General features: G+C 37.5%; 1 protein-coding gene across 7 annotated transcripts in view; it reads left to right on the forward strand.

Moving 5' to 3' along the window:
• Positions 1-1,346: 1,346 nt before the first annotated feature.
• Positions 1,347-22,016, forward strand: part of LOC100891565 (adhesion G protein-coupled receptor L2) — a 50,570-nt gene continuing 29,900 nt past the window's right edge. For all 7 annotated transcript variants that reach the window (XM_030996331.1, XM_030996332.1, XM_030996333.1 and 4 more), the window contains exons 1-5: positions 1,347-1,453; positions 2,064-2,179; positions 15,740-15,852; positions 16,606-16,797; positions 17,221-17,404. In XM_030996331.1, the coding sequence (XP_030852191.1) occupies positions 2,095-2,179; positions 15,740-15,852; positions 16,606-16,797; positions 17,221-17,404 (574 nt within the window). In that variant the 5' untranslated portion in view covers positions 1,347-1,453; positions 2,064-2,094. The remainder of the gene's footprint in view (positions 1,454-2,063; positions 2,180-15,739; positions 15,853-16,605; positions 16,798-17,220; positions 17,405-22,016) is intronic.

Here is a 22,016-nt window from a genome sequence, read left to right on the forward strand (position 1 = left end):
AAAATGTTTAAATCAACATTTCTTTGGAAGCTATTATTTAACCCTTTTTTTTCTCCAAAAGGAGGCAGGGGTTTCATTCATTTTAGTTTATCATTTACTAGGTGGTTACAAATGGTTGAAAACGTTGAAATTAACACATTTCTTTGGAAGCTGCTATTTACCTTTTTTCCAAAAGGAGGCAGGGGTTTCATCCATTTTAGTTTCTATATAACTAGATCTGCTTATGGGCAATAACAGGTTGTAGGCCATTTCTATTTTGTATTATTTCTTAACATTTGCCCCATTTATAGACATTTGGTGAGGGATATTACTGACAATAACTAGCAAAATATAAAAAGTCTTTTGAATTATGAATCTTACGTTTCTCCTCTGCTTTTTCTCAAATCCATTGCCTCTTTGCGAACAATAAATCATGTGGTGAGTAAAATGCCTACAAAGCTGTTTAAACCAAAAAAATGTATCCAGCTACTTTGAATACTTAAAAAGTATAGAGTCCAGAAAAGCTTAAGTAGTAGATTACAGTAATAACATTCATTCTGAGGTTAATATGATGGAAATTACTTTTATTTCTAGTAAATGTTCAAACACAGTCAGATTTTTTTTTTACTTGTGTTAAGTGTTTCGATCTTTCTTTTGTTCCTGTTGTAATCTCTTTCTCTATGTGTTCATTAATTACTTTTTTAGCTCTCATAGTTTGAATGATTTACTTGTTGTTTTCATTAACTTCTAGAGGTTAAAAAAAATGTTCAAACATTTTGTTTATTTTGTTTAGAATTAACATTTGTCTTGTTTGATAAATGAAAGAAATCCAAACATTTTCTGTTGTTTTGTTGGAATTGTTATTTTGTGAGTAATGATAATATGACAATTCAAGCGTGATATTTACATGAACATCTTTCATGTAATGTGATATATGTGTCCAAATGGATTAAAAAACTTTGTTATGGACTGTTTTAAGAGGTTTTTGTTCTTTTGCAATTAGCTTATTTCATATTTGAGAAACTTTGAGGCAATGACATACTCTGGGTTGTTGTTGTTGTTATTGTGTGAATGATAACGAAAATGACCATTATAAAACGATACAAATCAGAAGGTGATTGTTATTAAAATATGGAAAAGTTACATCATACTTTAAAACCAGAACCAAAAGTTTTATTTTACAGTAGTATTATATATCCTACATGTAGATCCTTATCATTTGTTTTCTTGTTCTCTACCACTTCAGCAACCACAATAGCACCACCTACCACTCCTCCACGGGAGACAACAACAGTAGCTAAAACTACTCCGAAGCCACGTGAGAGGACGAAACAACCAGTGGTGACGCAGTTGCCTGAAGGAGCAACCACTCTCCTACCAGAGGATGCCACAACGACGCTACCACCAACAACAACTGTAGCAGCAACAACAACAACTCGGCCACCTACAACAACAACAGTACCTTCTACAACAGGTTTGTATCTTCCCGATGTGGCATGTATTAACCCTTTACTTGCTTTGTTTGACAAATGGCACAAATGGCACAAATGGGACTGCCATAGATGACTGTTGGCACACATTCAGTACACTCCAAAGTATGAGGATTTTTTTTTTTTTTTAAAGAAATACACATATTTATGTAGACGGTATTCTGTGATTGCTCACTCACACGATATTCATTTGATGATAAAAAGTGTGGTTTGCTGAAGATAACTTGATTCTGGGTTCATGCAGGGGTTGAATAATCTTTGTAAGAAAGTGGGATACCCGTAGACCAAAATGCGGCAGAAAATATTATACACTACCTAGAGTGAAAGTACTAATCCAGAGAGGGAAGAAAATTTCAAAAATGTTTAGTCAAACTGCCTAAAAAAGAACAAGAAAAGAAAATGTTCTGTTGGAGGATCTTTATCAGATCAGCAGTAGTTTGTGGAGAACTGTTGTTCAAGTGACACCAAAAGATATAGCCTTTACAGTAGCTCTTCATGGGCATACAGTCACTAGGTTTTGATGTTTTATAGCAAAACAATGTTCAGAATGAAAATGATTTTAACTTTTCTTTTGTCTTTTTGTTTTCATGGCAGTGGTCACAACCCTAAGAGACCAGAGTTCTGTATGCCCGTGGTCGTTAGAGGGGTCCAATGGGAACACGCCCCAGCAGACACCATTGACGTGCAGCCATGCCCTGATAATCACACTGGTAAGTCCATGGATGTGTTTATACTATGCCCACTTAATTAGATTGTGTTAACACTTGTCCACTTTAGCATTTAAGTACGCACATGTATGTAATCAATGAAGCAGGGGGAGGGGTTCTGTCATGAGAATATTAGCAATTCCTGCCCGCACCATGTTCATGCAGCAATGCTTACGCTGTCTATGAATGATGAGCGCCTGGATGGGTTCACACTGTAGATAATTTTCTTAACCTTGTTTAAATTTGTTCCTGCAGTTCTGTGTGTGTAAGCTTCAAGTGCAAACAGTTAAAAACTTTTTTCTTTTTTTTCCATTCACTGGAGCTCTTTTTTCTTCTTTTTTTTCTTTAATTGCTTCTGCAAAATAGAGCTTTTCTGGCAGTCATCTTAACACTGGTTTAGGCTTTTTGTTTAAAATGGGGTTTAACATAGGAAATTACTGTGAGGTCTATAAGTTTTCTATCGTGTTTTACCAGCTGAGCTCTTTTGGAGTCTTCTAGACTTTAATCATTGTCAGCCCCATCTAATGTTTCACTGATATCACCACAAGAAGGAAAAGTGCAAAGTTTGGAGGATTCCAACAAATCCTTCAAGCAAGAAATGATAATCTGATGAAGGATTTTGTGATACTGAAAGTGGAAAAGACAGTTTTAGATGATGCAGAGATTGAGTATGTGATCAATCTTACTTTGCCAACTGTAATTCTGTGCTGCCCCAGATACGGAGTAGAAATTAGTTTCTTTGACCGACCGACCGAGCAGGCGTTGCTGGGTAGATGATAACATGAAATGCCAGGAAACAGGTGTCATGATGAAGTATATTACCTCGGTAAGCTGTGGAGGGCTATTAATGTGCCGCAAGATGGAATCTTGGTGATGTTTGTATATTTTGTCATTTGCTGCAGCAAGTTTTCTTCTTGATATACTTATCAATATTGTCAGGAGTAGAGGCTTCTCCATTTCTCCAAAGTTTATTTCATTCTGATAATGCCTTTAAGTTTAATGTACCCTGTCATTTAAGAAAAACTACATTCACTTTCGCATCCGACCGGGTACCCATTTAACACCTGGGTGGAGAGTGGCAAATGTAGATTAACAGTCTTGCCAAGGACATTGGTGCAGCAGCAGGACTCAAATCGAACCCCATACCTTGGTATCTGCAGTCGGTGACTTATCCACTAGACCACAACACCTCTACCTTCACAACTAAATAGTCGATTTTCTAACCAATGATTCAAATTACTCAATTGGAACACTGAGGTGTTTTGTCGCAGCGTCTATATATCTGGGGCAGCAATCTAGAATATACACCCCCGCCCTAGGATTATGATGATGTTTTTATACAATATCCTAGTTTTTGGATATAAACAGCCAAATATTTTAGAATCTGAAATAAACAGATGTTTTTATTGACTTAGAAACAGGAAGTTGGATAAGGATTTTGCTGAAACACTTGCCAATAAAAAGAAATCTCCCAATCACAAAGCTAGTCAAAATTGATGAAATTTTAGTCAGAGTAATGATGATTGACAATGAAAGCCAAGGACAAGAAATTAAAATTTTGGTCCAACTTGATTATCGACAATATCGCTGTTGAAGGACATATAGGCAGCCACACAAAATAATGAAAAAATGTAAAAGAAAAAAAAACTACAATGTTTATAGGTATTTTTGAGCATTTGAAGGCTTTTTTATCAATCTAAAAATATTATGGGTATCAAGAATTGAAATTTGTAGATATGACAGGAATTTTTTGTCTACATCCATTTATCAAACTGTCAATTTGAAGACTAAAAATTAGAAAATAAGAAAACAAGAACTTAAACCAAGGTTTTATTTTTGACATCAAGGAAGATCGATTGCCTTTTGCAGTACATCAATTTGTGAGATAGATCATGCAAAGTGGAAGTTTTCCTTTTCAATTAAACATTTAAATGTAATTCAGTACAGGCAAGCTAGGAGAGCTCATAAGGCAGCACACAGACACTCTCCATTTATCCTGCGATAGCTCCAAGGAGTTTCATTTTTTTTCAAGGTTCAAGTTAAAAAATGGAGGGAGAGAGAGTCAAATCCTAAGAAAATGCTATAGTTTTTATCTTTTAAAAACTTCTGCCTGAATAATAAACCCTGACAATAATCTCTGACTACGTCACCCCTCTCGTCTTTGATTTCTAAACTCTAATCTAAACACACATAAAACCTCTATCCATTCATCCTGCAATATAGCTCCTAGGAACTGCTGAAAGGGATTTTAATTTTGTCAAGGTTCAATTAAAATATGGAGAAAGTTATATAGTTCTTCATCTTTTAAACCCTTTTGCCTAAATATTAACCAAGACAAGAATCTCTGACTACGTCACCCCCTCTCTTCTTTGAAACTCTAATCGGCGAGGGTGACGTCTGGAGGAGGCTTCTGGGGTGCTGGTAATTTCCCGTCATTAAGGAAGCTTAGAACGATTACAATCAATGAAGGCAAAGGTGGAGGCTTCGATACTTTTAAGAACTCTTCAAATTGACTCTATCTCGATTCCTACGCTAGCAATCAAGTGATATGTCAGTTTAACCCTGAGAAAGTTGGTATTTTTGGAAACCGGGAGATACAGATAAAACATCTTTGTTGGAATGAGGGATAAATTGTAATTACTTAAATTTACCATTAATTAAAGATTAAGTGATGGAGAATAAATGAGAGGTGATAGAATTTACGTAAAAATCATATTTTCAGAGAGTCTGAATATAGATCCAATTTCCTATTTAAAAAAGAGAAATGTCATATTGAGGAATATTTGAATCCCATGAAACCCCACTTATTAAACAGTTTTACCTTTTGAAATACTATTTATTAGACATCTCTTTTTAGACGTGATTATATCCTTTCAAATTTACAAAGTTCCTGGCAAATGGAGGGAAAATACACCCTTACCAAGTTTTGTGTTTCTTGAGAATGTGACGAATTAAAGCTTTTCAACAAAGTATTCAACAAATGCCCTAATTCAACCAGTCCACCTCTTCATTCTTGTGTTACAAAAACATAATAACATCAAATTTACTTGGAGTATGAATAGTTGAGTTAATAATTGTATTTGGCTACTTGCTTAGGCCTGAGTTCAGAAACTGAACACTGAATCAAAGATTTTTGTTCACTTAAGGAGCAAGTTTGTTCCCCAACTTTGCTTAGAGGTCTTTCACTTTCTCTTCTCGGAGGATATAATTCATCAGCAACAATGTGTGAGTAGATTTAATATGACCTACGTTTAGGATGAGCATGTTAGAGATAACTTGTCTGAAATCTCCTTTACATAACCCTGGCTTTGGTGCCTAAGCAAGGGTGCATGCCTGAATTGTACAGTAAAAATAACTTTGAGTAACTCATCGTTCACATTCAGTTCAGGAGTTAAGCACTTTAGCTCAGAGGTTTATAACCTCCATAAGGAAATGCAGCCTTGTGAGTCGTTGACATGGTGTGTCTCTGTACTCCGTGGCGTAGTGGCAGAGGGCATGTGCCTTTATTAACTGAAGATAATTGAATAAGTAAAGAGATAGATATTAATGAAAAAAAGAAAAAGGAAAGAGACAGAGAGAAAGGAACAAGAAAAGAAGATGATGGAAAGAACTCTCTACCACATGGGCTGTTGTAAATTTGCATATTATTCAGAGAGTAATGCAAGTGCCCCTCCCCCATAAATTCATCCCCTTCCCTCTCAGCCACTCATTCCCTCCTTCTCTCTCTCTCTCTCTCTCTCTCTCTCTCTCTCTCAAACTGTCTATGTCCCTATTCCTCTATCAAAACATTTGGAATACAATTTGGCAACAAAATAAAATTATAAATAAGGAACATTTTTATCATCTTGTGTGAAAAGTTCATCCAACAAGGATATACAGGGAATGAAACAATGTCAGTTTCCCAGTCATAAGCCAAGAAGAAAGGTGAAAAACCTATTACTTTGGGGTTACCCCCACTTCAGCGCTGCCTAGCTGCCCTTCCCTTACATAAGCTGTTGTCTTTCCACTGCCTGCAAACGGGAGGAAAGCACAAATCATGTCAAGAGGCAAGAAAATCAGGAGAGAGGGGAAAAATTAAAAGGGTGTAAGACAAGCCGGAGCGGACGTGGGATGTGGATTTAGAAACATAGGGGTGTATTTTTACGCGCTCCTGCTGATTAATAGCCTAATGGGCCATGTCGTGTACGTCAGCAGCAGTGCTGTTAAGACGAAGGCAATTCACGTAGGGGTATTACGGACGGGCGTAAGGAATGATTAAGAGGGTCGATTAGAGAGCTAGGGCCCCCCTCTGGGAGTTCTAGAGATCCCAGGCACCAATTGAAGCTTGATTGCTCTATAGATGTGCAGAGTACATTAACTCATTTAGCTCTCTACAATCTGCATGTTAAACAAGTTTGTAGGTATTAATCATGTATTTCATAAATTATTGAGTATTCATTAATTTCTTGATTATTAAAGTAGTTTCTTGCAAGCTTCATTGCTCTATCTATATGTTCACAATACATGAACTCATGGTGCTACCTGCACGTATCTGCCTGTTTATACCCTTGAAGTCTTTATAGAGAACAAGCTTACAGATTACTATTTGTTTTAATATCAATTTTGACTACCGGTAGATCAGTTTCATTTAAGCAGATCAAATTTAAAAATCCTCTCCCAGAAATTTGCCGACAATTTTTCATTTATTACTTGTAATTAATTCCCCTATGAATGTTCCCTTGAACTTTGTGTTAGAAGATTTGAAGCTTTATCGAGCCAATGTGGCTGTGAACGTGAGCATGTTGCTAGTTTGATAGAAGAGTTTGAATACACAGTCATGATTATGAAGAATGGATTTCTGGGAAAAAGTATTCACAAAAGAATTGTACCTTTAACATAACTAATAAATAGAGAGAGAGGAAAAGCAAGACAATAAATTATGATAGTATGAACAATACTTCAATTCTCGAAACCAATGGAAATAGAAAGAATTAATTGCCCAAAGAAGGCACACTTGGAGACTGTAGGCACCCTAGGTGCGCCGAGCCCAGCACAGAGCCAAGCTAGTCTTCATTTATTCATTAGGAAACGCCGTCAATAGGTCGAGGAAATTTAATTGGGGAATACCATGCAGGGTGTTTACATACAAGGTGTTTACTCCACGTTCGCCGTAGAGGAATTAGATTAAGGGGTTCGGATATTCACTGATGATTGATGGTGTCATAAAATATCATATCTCAGAATCCATTCTTCTGTTTTTCTCAACTTCGTAGAGTCAAACAATAACAATAATTTTATTTTTTATCATAATCAAGGACTGCATTATAGTCATGAAATTTTAATATATAATAATACTCATAGTTGGGTGGTCCTTTGTTCTGTTTGTTTATTTCTTCTTTTTTCCCTTTCTTCAGCATGGTATACACGTGCTTTAATGTGGATGTACTTGAAAACAGATGAATACAATACTCAAGCACTCTGTGAAACTTTCCCTCCCTCCCTCCCTCCCTCCCTCCCTCCCTCCCTCCCTCCCTCCCTTTCATTTTCTTCTTTTGGACATAGTTTAGCTCGATTTGATAAAGAAGCGTCTCAGAAGAAAAGATCATAAAGGCTTTGTGAAGCATATGTGCAGAGTGTAGTTTGGAACCAGTTAACAATTACAGGGACTTTATAGGGAGATGTAATTCATCAATTAACAGTTTGTGAAGAAATGTAGAATTCTTTTGTCATTACTATCAACATTAATCAACATCAATGTTGTCATTTTAAAGATCACTACTCGTTTGATATATATATATGGCAACATAGCTATCTCTACTAGTACTACTGTCACATATGGAGATTTATTATTCCTGTCATTACCTTCAATTCTTTATGATCCATTTGTTCAGTTGCCATGGTAACTACCTTTCTCAAACAGCCAAACCTTCGAATTATGCAAATTACCGCCAATGATTTTCAGAGATCCATATCATAATAAGTGGAGAAAGATCTTTCCATTTCAACTTATCTTGTCTCAATCAGATTGACCTGTAATTATTTGACATCGGAACAGGTCCAAATTGGCAACTCAAGTTACAGATCTTTCATTGATGTTAAAACCCTGACTTTCTTTGATGATGCATTCATCCTTGACCTGAGTATCTCTCTTCAGGAATGGAACCCACCTACTTTTCCACATTTCCAAATTTAAACCTCATATTGACTTCATATATATATATGCATGATAGTTGAAAATTGCAAAGAAAGGGGTCATTTTCAGGGATTTTTGCAGATTTTGCCAAGAAAATGGGTACCTGTGTGCTTCCTGTAGAAGGGAGGGTTGGGGGGGGGAATAAATAAAATACAATAAAATATTTTATTACTGCAAGAAAGTTGTACACAACACCAAATCCTAAAGGAGCTCCTGCAAACAGAAATGTATTTTTTTAAACCAGGGACGCCATCAAATATCGAGTATCTTATTTATACTGTGTTTAGACTTCCCTATAGATGTGAGGGGGCACCTTGCTTGTGGGCCTATCCTTTTTGCCCTTGTGTTTGCTTCAAGTCGATGACGCATTGATTTCATCATCACAATTCAAAGCTACATCATCCATCACCTATCCTGATCAATCTATCAAATACAAAGAGAGGAGAATCGAGCCAACGCCACCGCCAAGAATTGGCTGAATTTGGCCAAAATTGTTCTTGATGAAACACTGTTTCCTGCTGTTGGCCGTGATTTACTTTGATTTGTGGGTTGTGTAGCTACACGTAGGCAGGGGATAAGATCGCCTTTTTTTGCCCCAAAAGAGGAGAAACGACCAATATACCCAATCTAAAGGTAGCATCTAATATGACTCATTACAAGCTCCAGATGGGGATTTAAAGAGAAGGTTGATTTCTTGTAAAAATGAAGAATAATTTGTGTGATCTTTGCCTTTTTAAATCCTTTTGATATATCAGTTGGGAAGAATATTATAGTAGAAATGTCTCCTTTATATGAGTCGCTCTTCAAATGCCCTTTTAATTTGAAATATGATGAAAAAATAGCAGAACAGGGAGTGGAGGGGATCTAACCAGTGGCTTTATATTGCATAGGAATGTACTTTGTACTTGACTCAAAATTTGACAGATGTAAAGTAGACATGTAAGTTTGGAGAAAAACTATTGTGGAAGGCTACTATTTCTTTGGTTACAATATGATCAGAAAACAAGATTTGAATTAAAAGGACAAACAGGTGGATAAAAAGATGATAGATGAAGAAGAAGCAGAAATAGGAAAGTGGAGAGTGCAAAGGAGGAAAAGGAAATGAGTCTTAAATTGAAAAGAAATATATACAAAACTTACAAAAAGACAATGGTTCCAAAACTAGCAGCTTGAAATAAGAAAAAAGTGGGTGAATGATTATCTTTTCTTGACGAATACTCTTAAGAAGTACAGCTAGTGCACAAAGAATAGACACAAGAGAAGAAGGTGAGGATAGTTGTCACTGTTATAATCAACAGTTTCCAGAAGCATTAGTTCAATTAAAGCCAGTGGCTAATCCGTTCAAGACAGGAAGAAGACAGACAACGAGGGGGTTCACCTTGAACGAATCAAATAAACCAGTCGATGAACTGAAATCCGTCAAACTCCTGAGCCGTTTCACAATTCCGGATACTCCTGTTATATGGAGATTCTTCATCAAGGATCGGGGTAATCTCATCATCCTTCTGATTTCACAAGAATAAAATCGTTCAGTCACAAAGATTAGGCATTTGCCTAGTCTGTCTGACAAAAGGGCACTATCTGCGATATTGTTCTTTTGCAAGGAACAGGATGATGCTATTTTGTTTACGACTTCACTTCAACTCTTGTAGAAAATTGCAGACTTAAATGAGAGCAAACAATCTGCCAATTGAATTGACCACCAGAACAGATTGAGATTAAAGGAATTTGTCTTCTGAGTGAAGGTACTTTCTATATGCTGACTATGAGCTTTATTGTACTTTTTAAAAAGTAGGTGGAGTTGTCGAGAATGAAAAATTCAGCCCCTTCAAACCCCCTCCCTCTAAAAAAAAAAAAAAAAACCCCCCCCCCCCCCCAAAAAAAAAAAAAAATAAATGAACAAGTAAACATAATACTGCCAGTTCTTACTTTCATACTATGCAGAACATTTGTTTTCACATCTCTTTATCCTCTTGTGAAGCATCAGTGTACTTGCAGAAGATGACTTGTCTCATATCCAAATAAAAAGAAAAAAACACATTGAATTTCCAATCTAGTGGGATTCCTTCATTAATACACAGAGCATCCTGAATCTTTCGTCTAGACTTCAGACTCTATTAATGACTGCTAACTTGCTTTGGGTTTAGACTGCTTTAATTTGTGATTGACTCTCTGATTCCTGCGGGGGAATTAAACTGGCCTTCTTGTTCATTACTCAGTAGATAGATAGGAAGTTTCAGAAGGATCTCCCCCTTCAGACTATATAGAGGAAAGACAATATATACATAACTCTCTAAAAGAAACATCGTGTATGTAGGGGCAAGAAAAGTAATGATATAACCATGTTCTTTCAGTAACCTGTTTTTATTTGTCATCGATGTTTCCAGCACAAGCTTTGCTCTCCGTGTATTCATCTCTTGTATTCTGAATTACTTACTGTACTGATCTCTGTGTTTATTTCACTGTACCGATAATGAGAAGGAATCGTTTGTGACTTTCAATCTAAAGTTAAATTTCAAAAATGATCCTATTGTGAATAGGGGGCTAGCACACTGGATGATAACATCATATAAAGAAACTAGTTTTGAAGAGATCAGTTGACGCGACAGCTGACCAATCATCAGTGTGCACTCACGATAAGCCCCGCCCAGTTTCATGATTTCTGTGAACGGGACTTTGATTCATTATTGACATTTTATTCATTTATATTCAAACGTACGTTTTGCTATACAATTTTTCATTACATGATATTCACACTAGAGAAATTTAATTACGTATTGTATTTATGAATGTTGGTAGTGTGAATGGGACTAAACCTTAGCATCAAGCTATCAATATACTCTCTATAGGTTTGTGGTTTTATCATGAAGCTCTACATCACCTCTGGACTTCCGTTTGTAATTTAGATTTCTATCTTCAGTATATCTTGGCTTTTTCTTTGTCTTTGGCTTTGATATATGTCTTCTTGGAATTATTCCTTTTCTTTCTTCTTAGATTCTACTTTTCTGTCTTCTAAGACTCCACTTTTCTTTCTTCTTAGATTCCACTTTTCTTGTACATACTACATGTGCATCTGTAATTGTTATGTACTTCATATTCCAAGTGATATTCTATTTACCCATTTTAGGTTTTCAACAATTTTTTCCCCTGAACTTTATTGGTATATAATCAACCTATCAAGTTGGCTCGTTGTCGTGGCAATATATGCAAATCACAACAAAAGATAATACTACTAATAATGCAAACTGTGATATTGGATTTTTGATAGGGCATATATCCACCATGCAATGTACTCAGAGTCACAGCATTCAAGGAATGTCTTCCCATTGGTAGCCATTCAACCCATGGGTGGAGAGTGGCAAATATAAATTAATGTTGGTGCAAGATTAAACCACTTTCTTGCTTATTTCATTGCAAGAAAATTTAGTGAATTGGAAAATGCAGTGTAGTAATGAAAAGACTTTGCAGCACTTTACAGTCCCAAATCAGGATGGGAATCACAAAAGTTTCATGCATGCTGAATTTTGCAGTAATTTTTTAGAAGTGAAAGTTTCCCATGACTTTGAAATGCGCTACTACAAATCAAAACTTGTACTGAAAGCTTAGAAACATGAATTTTGAAATGCGCTACTACAAATCAAAACTCGTACTGAAAGCTTAGAAACATGAATTTTGAAATGCGCTACTACAAATCAAAACTCGTACTGAAAGCTTAGAAATATGAACTTTGAAATACGTTACTACAAACCAAAACTCGTACTGAAAGCTTAGAAATATGAACTTTGAAATGCATTACTACAAACCAAAACTCGTACTGAAAGCTTAGAAATATGAACTTTGAAATGCATTACTACAAACCAAAACTCGTACTGAAAGCTTAGAAACATGAATTTTGAAATGCGCTACTACAAATCAAAACTCGTACTGAAAGCTTAGAAACATGAATTTTGAAATGCGCTACTACAAATCAAAACTCGTACTGAAAGCTTAGAAATATGAACTTTGAAATACGTTACTACAAATCAAAACTCGTACTGAAAGCTTAGAAATATGAACTTTGAAATGCGTTACTACAAATCAAAGCTCGTACTGAAAGCTTAGAAACACGAGTCAGGTGAGCAGGCAAAGGTAGGGGATATCAGAGCTTTACCTAGCTGGGTTTACTCAAGGGGGGAAACGAGCGTCCCTGCGATGCGTTACGTGCCTCCTCTTGAGCTCGCCCCGTAAGGATGTGAGTCACACCCCTGTCCAGACCCGATGCGGTCCAAGATACCAATCACAACTCAAAAAGTTTCCTCTGCCATTCTCACGGCAACGTTTTTTTTCTCTGTACTTCAAGTTTTCGGTGCCTTAGGAGCCAGGCTTTGAAATTGTTGTCCAATCCTGTCACAGTTTGGGGTCGGCAGGCTGAGTTTAGCTGTCAGTTAGAAATGAGATGAGGGGAGGCAGAGGGAGAGAGAGAGAAAGATAGAGAGAGAGACAGACAGACAGAGACAGAGACAGGGAGAGAGAGAGAGAGAGAAAGATAGAGAGAGAGAGAGAGACACACACACACACAGAAAGATAGAAAGAGAGAGACAGAGACAGAGAAAGGGATAAGGAGCAAGAGACAGAGAAAGGGATGGTGAGAGAAAGCTACAATTCAAGAAAGTTGGAATGATGGGAGATGAGAGAGAAAGAAAAAGAAAGTAGTAATAGAAAAGTGAGGAAAGGGGTGGGGGTAGCAGGACAGATGACAGGTAAGGTGAAGAGAAAAGGATAAAGATATAGTGGTGAGAGGAGAGAGGAGAGGGGAGGGGAGGGGAGGGGAGGGGAGGGGAGGGGAGGGGAGGGGAGGGGAGGGGAGGGGAGGGGAGGGGAGGGGAGGGGAGGGGAGGGGAGAGGGGAGGGGAGGGGAGGGGAGGGGAGGGGAGGGGAGGGGAGGGGAGGGGAGGGGAGGGGAGGGGAGGGGAGGGGAGGGGAGGGGAGGGGAGGGGAGGGGAGGGGAGGGGAGGGGAGGGGAGGGGAGGGGAGGGAAGGGGAGGGGAGGGGAGGGGAGGGGAGGGGAGGAGGAAAAAGAGGAGGGTGAAATAAGGGGAGGAGAGAAGAGTCAAAATAGAAGTAAAAAGAAGAAAAGAAAAGGGGATAGCATGATTGAGAGGGAGAAATATGGGGGAAGGAGGAAGAGTGTTTAACAGAGGGATTGATAGATTGGCTTTGGAATGCCGCCAAACTTACCTTGTTCAGCAGGAATGCGGGACTCGTTGGTGCCTCTGCCTTAGGAAGATTGTGGTATATCTAGACACATATTGAATTATGGGAAGTCTGCAGAGTTTCAAACCACCTGTCCAAATTGATTTTTCACCATGGAGATATTTCTGGTTTGCAGATTCAGTAATGTATACATATCAAGATAAATCAACTAACTAAGTTTTGATGGAGTTACAGACACGGAGGAAAGTGCACACATAGTCATATGATTGTATTTTAATATGGAGATTAATGTGAAGGATTTACTTACAGAATTTGAACTTGAATTTGAATGAGGTGTCCAAGCTAGATATAACCTGGAATGCCGCCAAACTTGGAAATACTTGAGTTAAATTGAATTGAATTGTTAGGGCTCACAATTAGACATGAAGCTTGTATCTTTGGAGCTCAATTTCTGTTAGAGATAAGTTTCTGCTTGCCATATTTGTAAATTAGATATATACTTAATGTACATGTACTTCAATTCGGACCTTAATAATTGACATGAAATTAATTGAATTGAAAAATAGAATGAAAATAAAATTATACCTTATACTCTTAGACGAGATTAATTGAAGTAGAGGTATTTTTACTTAATCATGTGAAAATGTATATGCTTTCACTTTCATTTATTTTGATGATTGATAGAGAAAATAAAAGTCCAATCAAAGTGTGCTTTCTGATTCCTACCAAGAATTAATTTCAACATAAAGTGAATGATGCTGAAATCAATGCATGTTGAAATACTGCGGCTTTTCTCTCAATTCCTCTCATAGCAGTTTCTTTATCATGCGAATTGGAATGCCTAAAATAGGTATTATGCAGCATTTTTTTTATAATCAGTTGATTACTTTAACCTCTAAATGAAAAAATCATGTTCAGATATAAGCATGTTGTCAATTTCAGTTGATCAAACGCTGAATCTTTGATTGAAGTATAAATGTCCTTGTTTAGAAACTCTTGGTGCAATATCTAGGCGATCATATGTGACTTTCATTTCTCTTTAAGAGTTATCACATATAAAATTTCTATTTTGGGTCAGAAACTTGCAGATCGAGCCTCATCAACTTTATTTTTGAAGCGGGAGTGTCATGAAATGACTCCTGAATTTGGAGCTGTATGGCTGAGAGAGATAAACACATATCTTCTACGCTTCTTTTGGTAGCGATCAAACCCTTCAAAGTTTGGCATAAATTGAAATGGAAATTGAATATGTCTGCATGCCTCTTCTTGGAGATGGTAATGAAGTAATTTGCTATTTAGAGCACATCTTCAGCACCTAGCTCACAGCAAATTGAAGATTACTTCTGCAGAAACGTACATCGGATCTTTCTCAAAATCTATACCCCCCCCCCCTTTTCATGATCATTTCTTTGCACTTTTTCAAGGAATGATGATATGGAGAAAAGTGCTTTGGATGTGATCTTCATGCCATTTTTGTGTGTGAAGTATTTTGGGGTTGTAAAATATGCTGAAAATTCGCCACCGATTGATGTGATTGCTTTGATGCAAATGTGAACTATGGAATTATTTGTAACATAGTTACAAAGCAAACACAAAACATTTGATGATTAGTTGCCCCTCTTAAGTGTTGGGGCCCCCAAATTTGCCAAAAAGTTGATGGCAACATTTCACTTAAATTTTATCACTTTAGACTTGATTTCAACCGCGACAACGATCACTGAATATTGTAGGATCGCATATGCTTCAAATATTTTCATTTGAACCAAATTCATGACCCCATACCAGACTAGTTTTGGAAACGCCCCCCTCTCAAAAAATGAAATGGAAGCTCTTATATTACCGATCATTTGAAAGAATGTGTTTTGACTAATACGTGATCATACAAATTTTGCAGAGAAACCGCCTACTAATTGATATATTTGGTAAATTATATCTATTTGGACCTGATAGATATAACGCACGTGTGGGGGTAGTCCCATATACATTTTTCTGTGTACAGTGCTTGTAACTTTATCAAGACTGGGCCAAATTTCTTATCATTTTGATGATTCCAGAACCTTGCAGTACACACCAATACTTATATGCTAGATGATCAACCGTTTCTGATCGATTCCACAATGTTTCTTTCACAATGCAATCGCATGACCAGAACTCAACTTCATCTTTAACATTCAATATTTGACTCTTGTGTTTTGCAGGGCAAGCCGAGTGGAGATGTGAGACCCCCCTGACCGGCCCTACTCGTTGGGATCCGTCTGGTCCAGACCTTAGCGACTGTGTCTCATTTAAACTAAAGACCATCACAGAGCAGGTAGGGCATTGTGGCAGCCATTCCAAACTGATAGAAAAGATTTACTAATGGCACAAGTTCATTTTTACTAGTTAACAAATCAAAGCTGTATCCATGAGGCTCAGAAATATCAGAACCAAAGGAGTCTATTATCCAAGAATTTAGTTTACAAGTTGTTTTTTCCTTGAAATGTGCTAGAGTTGCTTGTTGCCCATTTTATCCCCAATTTTGTCCCCTAAAATTGTTATTCATAATACATGTACATGTACAAATAATTGTTAATTGGAAACCTGTGGTGCTTTCATCTAGACAAAGATGACAAGTTGTTTATCTTGGGGAAACCTCTCCTTCGGCTTTTGGGGAAAACTTGTCAAATCCTTCCAGTGAGGCCCCACTTCATCTAAAACCAACTAAGGTATAATAATATTTATGTAATACAATGTGAGCAATGTTCTTTAACTTATTACTGAATTTTTAAATCTATTGTTTTTAATGCATTTTTATATGATACATTGTAAGCCAATTATTGTTAGTCTTTGGACTTTTTATTTGGTATATTTGTAATAAAACCGAAATTGAATTGAATTGAATTGAAAAAAAAGGTATAATTTAACCCTTTGTCTACGGGAGCCGGGTGGTCATTGTGATAACTCTATGGGAATGAGTGAGTTCAGTAGTCAACAGGTTAAGGAAACCCTTTCCCCAAAATCCCTGCCTTCAAGTAAGTCAGCATATATATAAATCTGATCCCATTTATTTTAACCCTATGATTAGCTGGAGAATGGTGCATCAGTTGCCGTCATCTCAGAAGAGCTCGCCCAAACTATTGAAGAAGGGGAGGAGCTTTATGGTGGAGACATCGTCGCGGCAACCGATATCCTGACGACATCCCTTGGGAACCTAAACAGGGAGCTGGAGAATGCTACGGCTGCTGAGAGGACGGAAAAGACCAAAGAAGTCACAACGGTATGTCAGAAGTTAATCCGCTTCAGAACATAGATTGACTCACTTCCGGTATTAAAGCGGGACCGCACTACGTGTAGCTACTTGCGCCCTCTATACAGCCAACAATGCCTAAGTGGTACCCGTTGATCCCCCAGGGCTTAAATTAATCCAAGGCCACCAAGGCCATGGCCGTGGATGCCCCTTTGTATATTGTTTGTTCAGAGCAAAAAGGGTGGTGAGTGTGTGTTTTAGTGTATAAGTTAATGGCTCAAGAACCAATATGTGCTTCAGGCCTACAAAATTATATCTGATGATATTTTGAGAAACTTCAAGCAAAAAGTATTGTAGGGCTAATAATATCTTTTACTTTTCGTAATGGTTTAAACAGAATTATTAGAAGGATTAGAGTTATAATATCAAATTTTCTCTGTTTTCCTGATGCAGAATTACCTGAAGGTTGGAAGCGCCATCTTGGAGGACACGAACCTGGATTCCTGGGACGACCTTAGCAAGGAAGACCAGACAAAGACCGCATCCACCCTCATCACCTCACTGGAGGAGAGTGCCTTCCTCCTGGCAAACACCCTGGAAGATGATCAGACCTTCATCGATCAGGAGGAGAATGTTGGTAAGTGATCCTCATGCACCCCCCCCCCCCTCTCCTGATATGTTTCATAGTAGGGATCAATGTTGTGTGTGGAATTGTAGTTTAGAGTGGCTGCTTTAGTTTGTGTACCCTTTCATTACTTGGTTCAATATTTCCATGAAACAGGAGTATTGTAAGATGATCATATATATTTTCTCCCCCTGAAGGTGTCCTTTTTTGTTGTTAGGGGCGGGGGGGGGGGGGGGGGGGGGGGGGGTAATGTATACTGAGGTAGGGGAAAGGAGAGAAAGACAAAAATGGGAGAAGGACGACTGATAAGAGAGAGATTGAGAGAGAGTGAGAGAGAGATTGAGTGAGAGAGAGAGAGAGAGAGAGTGAGAGACAGACAGACAGATACACAGAGAGAGATAGAGAGACAGAGAGGAGGGAGGGGGCAGAATGTGGGGTAGAAAAGTAACACTGATTTAGAACAGAGGCAATATCAAGGAGACAATACATAGAGACAAAACTAAATGGGGGTCAAAGTCATTATAAAATAGTTTTTGAGAGATACAGAGTTGTGGGGGGGGGGGGGGATTTTGTAAAGAGTTTGGGTCGATGGTTTGTGGCATGAATTACTGTTTGGCATAGTGCTCTTGAATGTTGGATAGACCTGAACTTTTTTTGTCCAGTTCATCACGGTCACAACAGGCAGTGAGTCGGCAGATTGCTAGGCTCTTATACCAGTCACTAGTTTCCTGTAGGGGATAAGTGAGGTTGGGCTTCAGAGCAGAGAGAGAGAGAGATAAAGAAGAGAGGAGAGAGAGAGAGAGAGATGGAAAGATAGGCAAACAGACGGATGGACAGACATTTACCTGTACATACAAAGATAAAAAAGGGTGTCTGTGAATACGTGGGAATCTGAAAGGGGGAAGTGAAAGAGGGGTACATGTACCTGGGAAAGAAGAGGAAATGGTCTGAAGGAAAGTTGGGAATGACATGTGTAGTGAGGAAATATCAGCATTTAGCCAAAAAGGCCAAAAAGAGAGAGAATCACGCTGAAATACAACAATTTACAAACCTCTTTTTTTTTTTTACCATTTTCAAGGAGGCATTCATGAAGCTTGTTTACTATCTCTCCAATACCATACACTCCCACATGACATGGGAGTTGAACTCCTCTCCAGCTCAAAGGCAATGGTTTCCTAGTGGGAGTTGCCCTCGGAAATTCATCATTTTTGGGGGATTTATGGTGTTTGAAGATGGAAACATTACTTTTTACTCCTGGGAAACAAAAAACCTTGCTTCTAGCCCAGATGTTTCGGTTAAACACTTCATAAACGTCCCAATGAGGGCAAATTTTAGAAGAGAAATTGGACACTTCATCATTTTTGTAAATCTGCAATTAATTAGCATATAATCCTCCCCCTATCCTCCTTTCTGTACACCTAGTTTCAAATACTTACAAAGTGAATTTGGCTTGTCATTTATAAAAATATTTTCTTCAATACAATTCCATATGAGAGGGCAAAATTTCACATACATGTTTATAGTCGAATGTGACAACTCATCATTTGTTTTTGTTTGTTTTGTACCTCTGCATTCAATTAGGGTTTAATCTTCCCTTTAAATTCCTCTTTTTGTACAGTCTTAAATAGTTTATAAAAAGTAAAAAGTTATATATGTAAATACGTTTTTATGTACATGTGTACCGATATGTTTTCAATTAGGTGATTGGTAGAGTTTATAAAAGTGTAAATTTTCTTGCGGAGGGTATGACAAAAATTGAAGCAGAGAGTTTATATTATTTGTAAGAGAGAGAGAGAGAGAGAGAGGGAGAGAGAGAGAGAGAGAGAGAGGGGGGGGGGGGGATAATTGCTGTTATCTAAATGCAATTTCTATTGAAGGGTTTCAATAGAAGTTCTCATTTTATAGTCCTAGAATATGCATGTTATATGCCAAGTTTGAGACACGAAAGTGATATTTTGTGGTGTTTTTTTAACCATTATAAAGATTGCAGATTGCAAATTCATGATATCGAGGTACGTGCACTGTTGTCAAATGGCCCAACCCCAAAACATAATAGCCTAACCCCAAACAACATTTTGAATACGTGCCAACTTTGAAATACAAGCATACATCAGATTCGGATTTAAGTTTATAGATTTATTTTATTGTCCCTATCAAACATATATAGATATGGCCTCCACTGGCTTACCGTACAATAAATGGTTTGAATGAAAGGGGACGACAGCTTTCAACAACAAAAATGTTGTGTATATACATGGTTGACGAAAAAGATTACAATTTGGACCCCTGGGTATACCATTTGTGATGTACAGGTAATAACACATTTGGTCAGGCTATCCAGCTGGATATTTACAAAAGTTGCAATTCTAAAGATATGTTTTTGTTGTATGACCCATGGTATCCTCATACAAGAAGAAGAAATATGAAATATACATAACATATATATATATATATATACGCATTTTATGTGAGTGCATATACGTAAATTTGAATTCAAAATAATTCTTCATAGTATTTGGAAATAACGGTCATAATCTATCTGACTGACTTGCCTGAATTAAACAACAACAACACCAACCTTTCAGTCATCCCATTCGTCTTGTACATTACCTATCCGTATAAATTGCAGTTTTGATAAGTCACAATTAAGAATATCCTAGACATACATGTTCATGTAAGGTTAATGTATTCCATGTTGAAACAAGACATGATCGACAGCTGGGTTATACACGCTGAGAGCTTGAGAGCTAATTAGTTACTTATTAAAAAACTTGCCAGTCACATTTGATTTGTCGAAGGATGTTACGCTGGATTTAAAGCCACGCCGTATGTACTAGATTCACTACCGCAAAATCCCCTCTAGCGTCGTCTCGGGTCAGGTGTAGCAGTATGATCCCATAACTCTCTGCGCTCTTAGTTCTAGCATCAAGTCCTCTGTCCGCAAAGCAGAAATTAGGTATTCCGTAACGCATTGTTGGCAAGTTGTCATGGGATGGCGCAGAAAGTTCATCAGTTCAGTATCGCCTTAAGGGATTAGGTCATCTGCATGAAGATGAACATCTCATGCATATATACTCAATGTATGGATTTATAAATGCATTGATAAAACCAGACAAGCAAACAAATCATATACTAAAATAGAGTGAAAGGGTATTAAATATCTAAAAACCCATTTCCAAATTTAGTAAATGCTAAACAAACAAATTTAGGTAATTCTACACAAGCTCTACTTTTCAGGATTTTTAATTATTTATTTACTTTTCATAATAAAGCGTATGTTAAGATTGATTGCAATAGTTTGCAATTCTCTAAAAACTGGGCCATGAAATCATTTTCAAGAATGTTATCAAAGGTTGTCATGCAAAGACTTGATTTTTCTGTGCAATTCTTATTCATCTTTGGGTGTGCTATTTGTTGGGGGGGGGGGCAGAGTGTAGGTAGGGCTTATGAAAATAGGGTTAGATTATGGTTACACAGGTCATGGTGTAAAGTTCTAAGTACATGCTTCAAATTTTGCCAGAACACATAAATCAACGCATTTCCTGGTTTGTCATGACATTTACAGCACATTCCCTCTCATTAGACGGAATGTTGCAAGCACCTGTCAAATTCGTTGACAAAACCCCTGTAAAGAATCGAAGCCTGTAAATGAGATTGAGTCTTTTGGATACATTTCCCAGACCTCAGGTGGCAAGATATATAACTGCCTCAATTCATTATAGCGAAATACACCATTATATACATTTTCAAGGAGTTTTCACTTTACCCAACAGGTGATGTGATGCATAGTAGTAGTTGTAGAGTAGGTATTACTGGCTGTACATGTGTTTGCAAGAAATTTACAGTCCCTATTGAGTTAATGTGATGTAGAATCTCTTACATAGAGTCACTATTTGAATATTGATGAGATATGTTGAAATTATATATCCTTACTTTGATTTCTATGGCTAGGTTTTTAACTTAACTTTAGCTTGTGGTTTTGAACTTTGAGATTGTCTTGTAGTTTAGGACTGTGTGGTTTTTTAACTTTAAAGATAACTTGAAGTTTTATTTAAACCACAAGTGATTTTATGGCTCAAACCAGACTATATAGTGACACTGCCTAGTCTTTAGTGCTTGTTGGTATTTTTAACGTTTGTCGTTGAATGGTTTGCTGGTCTCCGATCAAAAATGGTCCAAAGATGCCCCTGGGTAACATAATATAGTTTCAAACTCTTACATCTTAATTACTAGGATTTAGAATTCAGTCCCCACCCCCCCCCCCTGTTGCTTTTAATGGAAAGTTATTTCTATTGTTGCTTCTTTGTCGTAATGAATGAATTAGGCTAGGCATAGACATAATCATTTTCCCTCCGACATCTAGAGGTGTCATGTTGTATGAGGTGAAGTGACAGAATATCGGTCAGGAGAGAGATGCAGAGAAAGTCCGTTCTAATTTCTTGGGGTCACCTGTCCCCCTCCATCGAAGCTTGCTTGTCTTGATCGGCTGTCGGTTTGGTCTGGGACTTCAGGAGTATTAGGATATCTTGAGTGAGAGAAAGATAGAGAATAGAAAGATTCTTAGGGGGAGAGAGAGAGAGAGAGAAAGAGAGAGAGGGGGTGACAGAAAGAGAGAGAGAGAGAG

Source organism: Strongylocentrotus purpuratus, unplaced genomic scaffold (assembly GCF_000002235.5).
Source record: "Strongylocentrotus purpuratus isolate Spur 01 unplaced genomic scaffold, Spur_5.0 spur5_scaffold_3, whole genome shotgun sequence".
Classification (NCBI taxonomy): domain Eukaryota; kingdom Metazoa; phylum Echinodermata; class Echinoidea; order Camarodonta; family Strongylocentrotidae; genus Strongylocentrotus; species Strongylocentrotus purpuratus.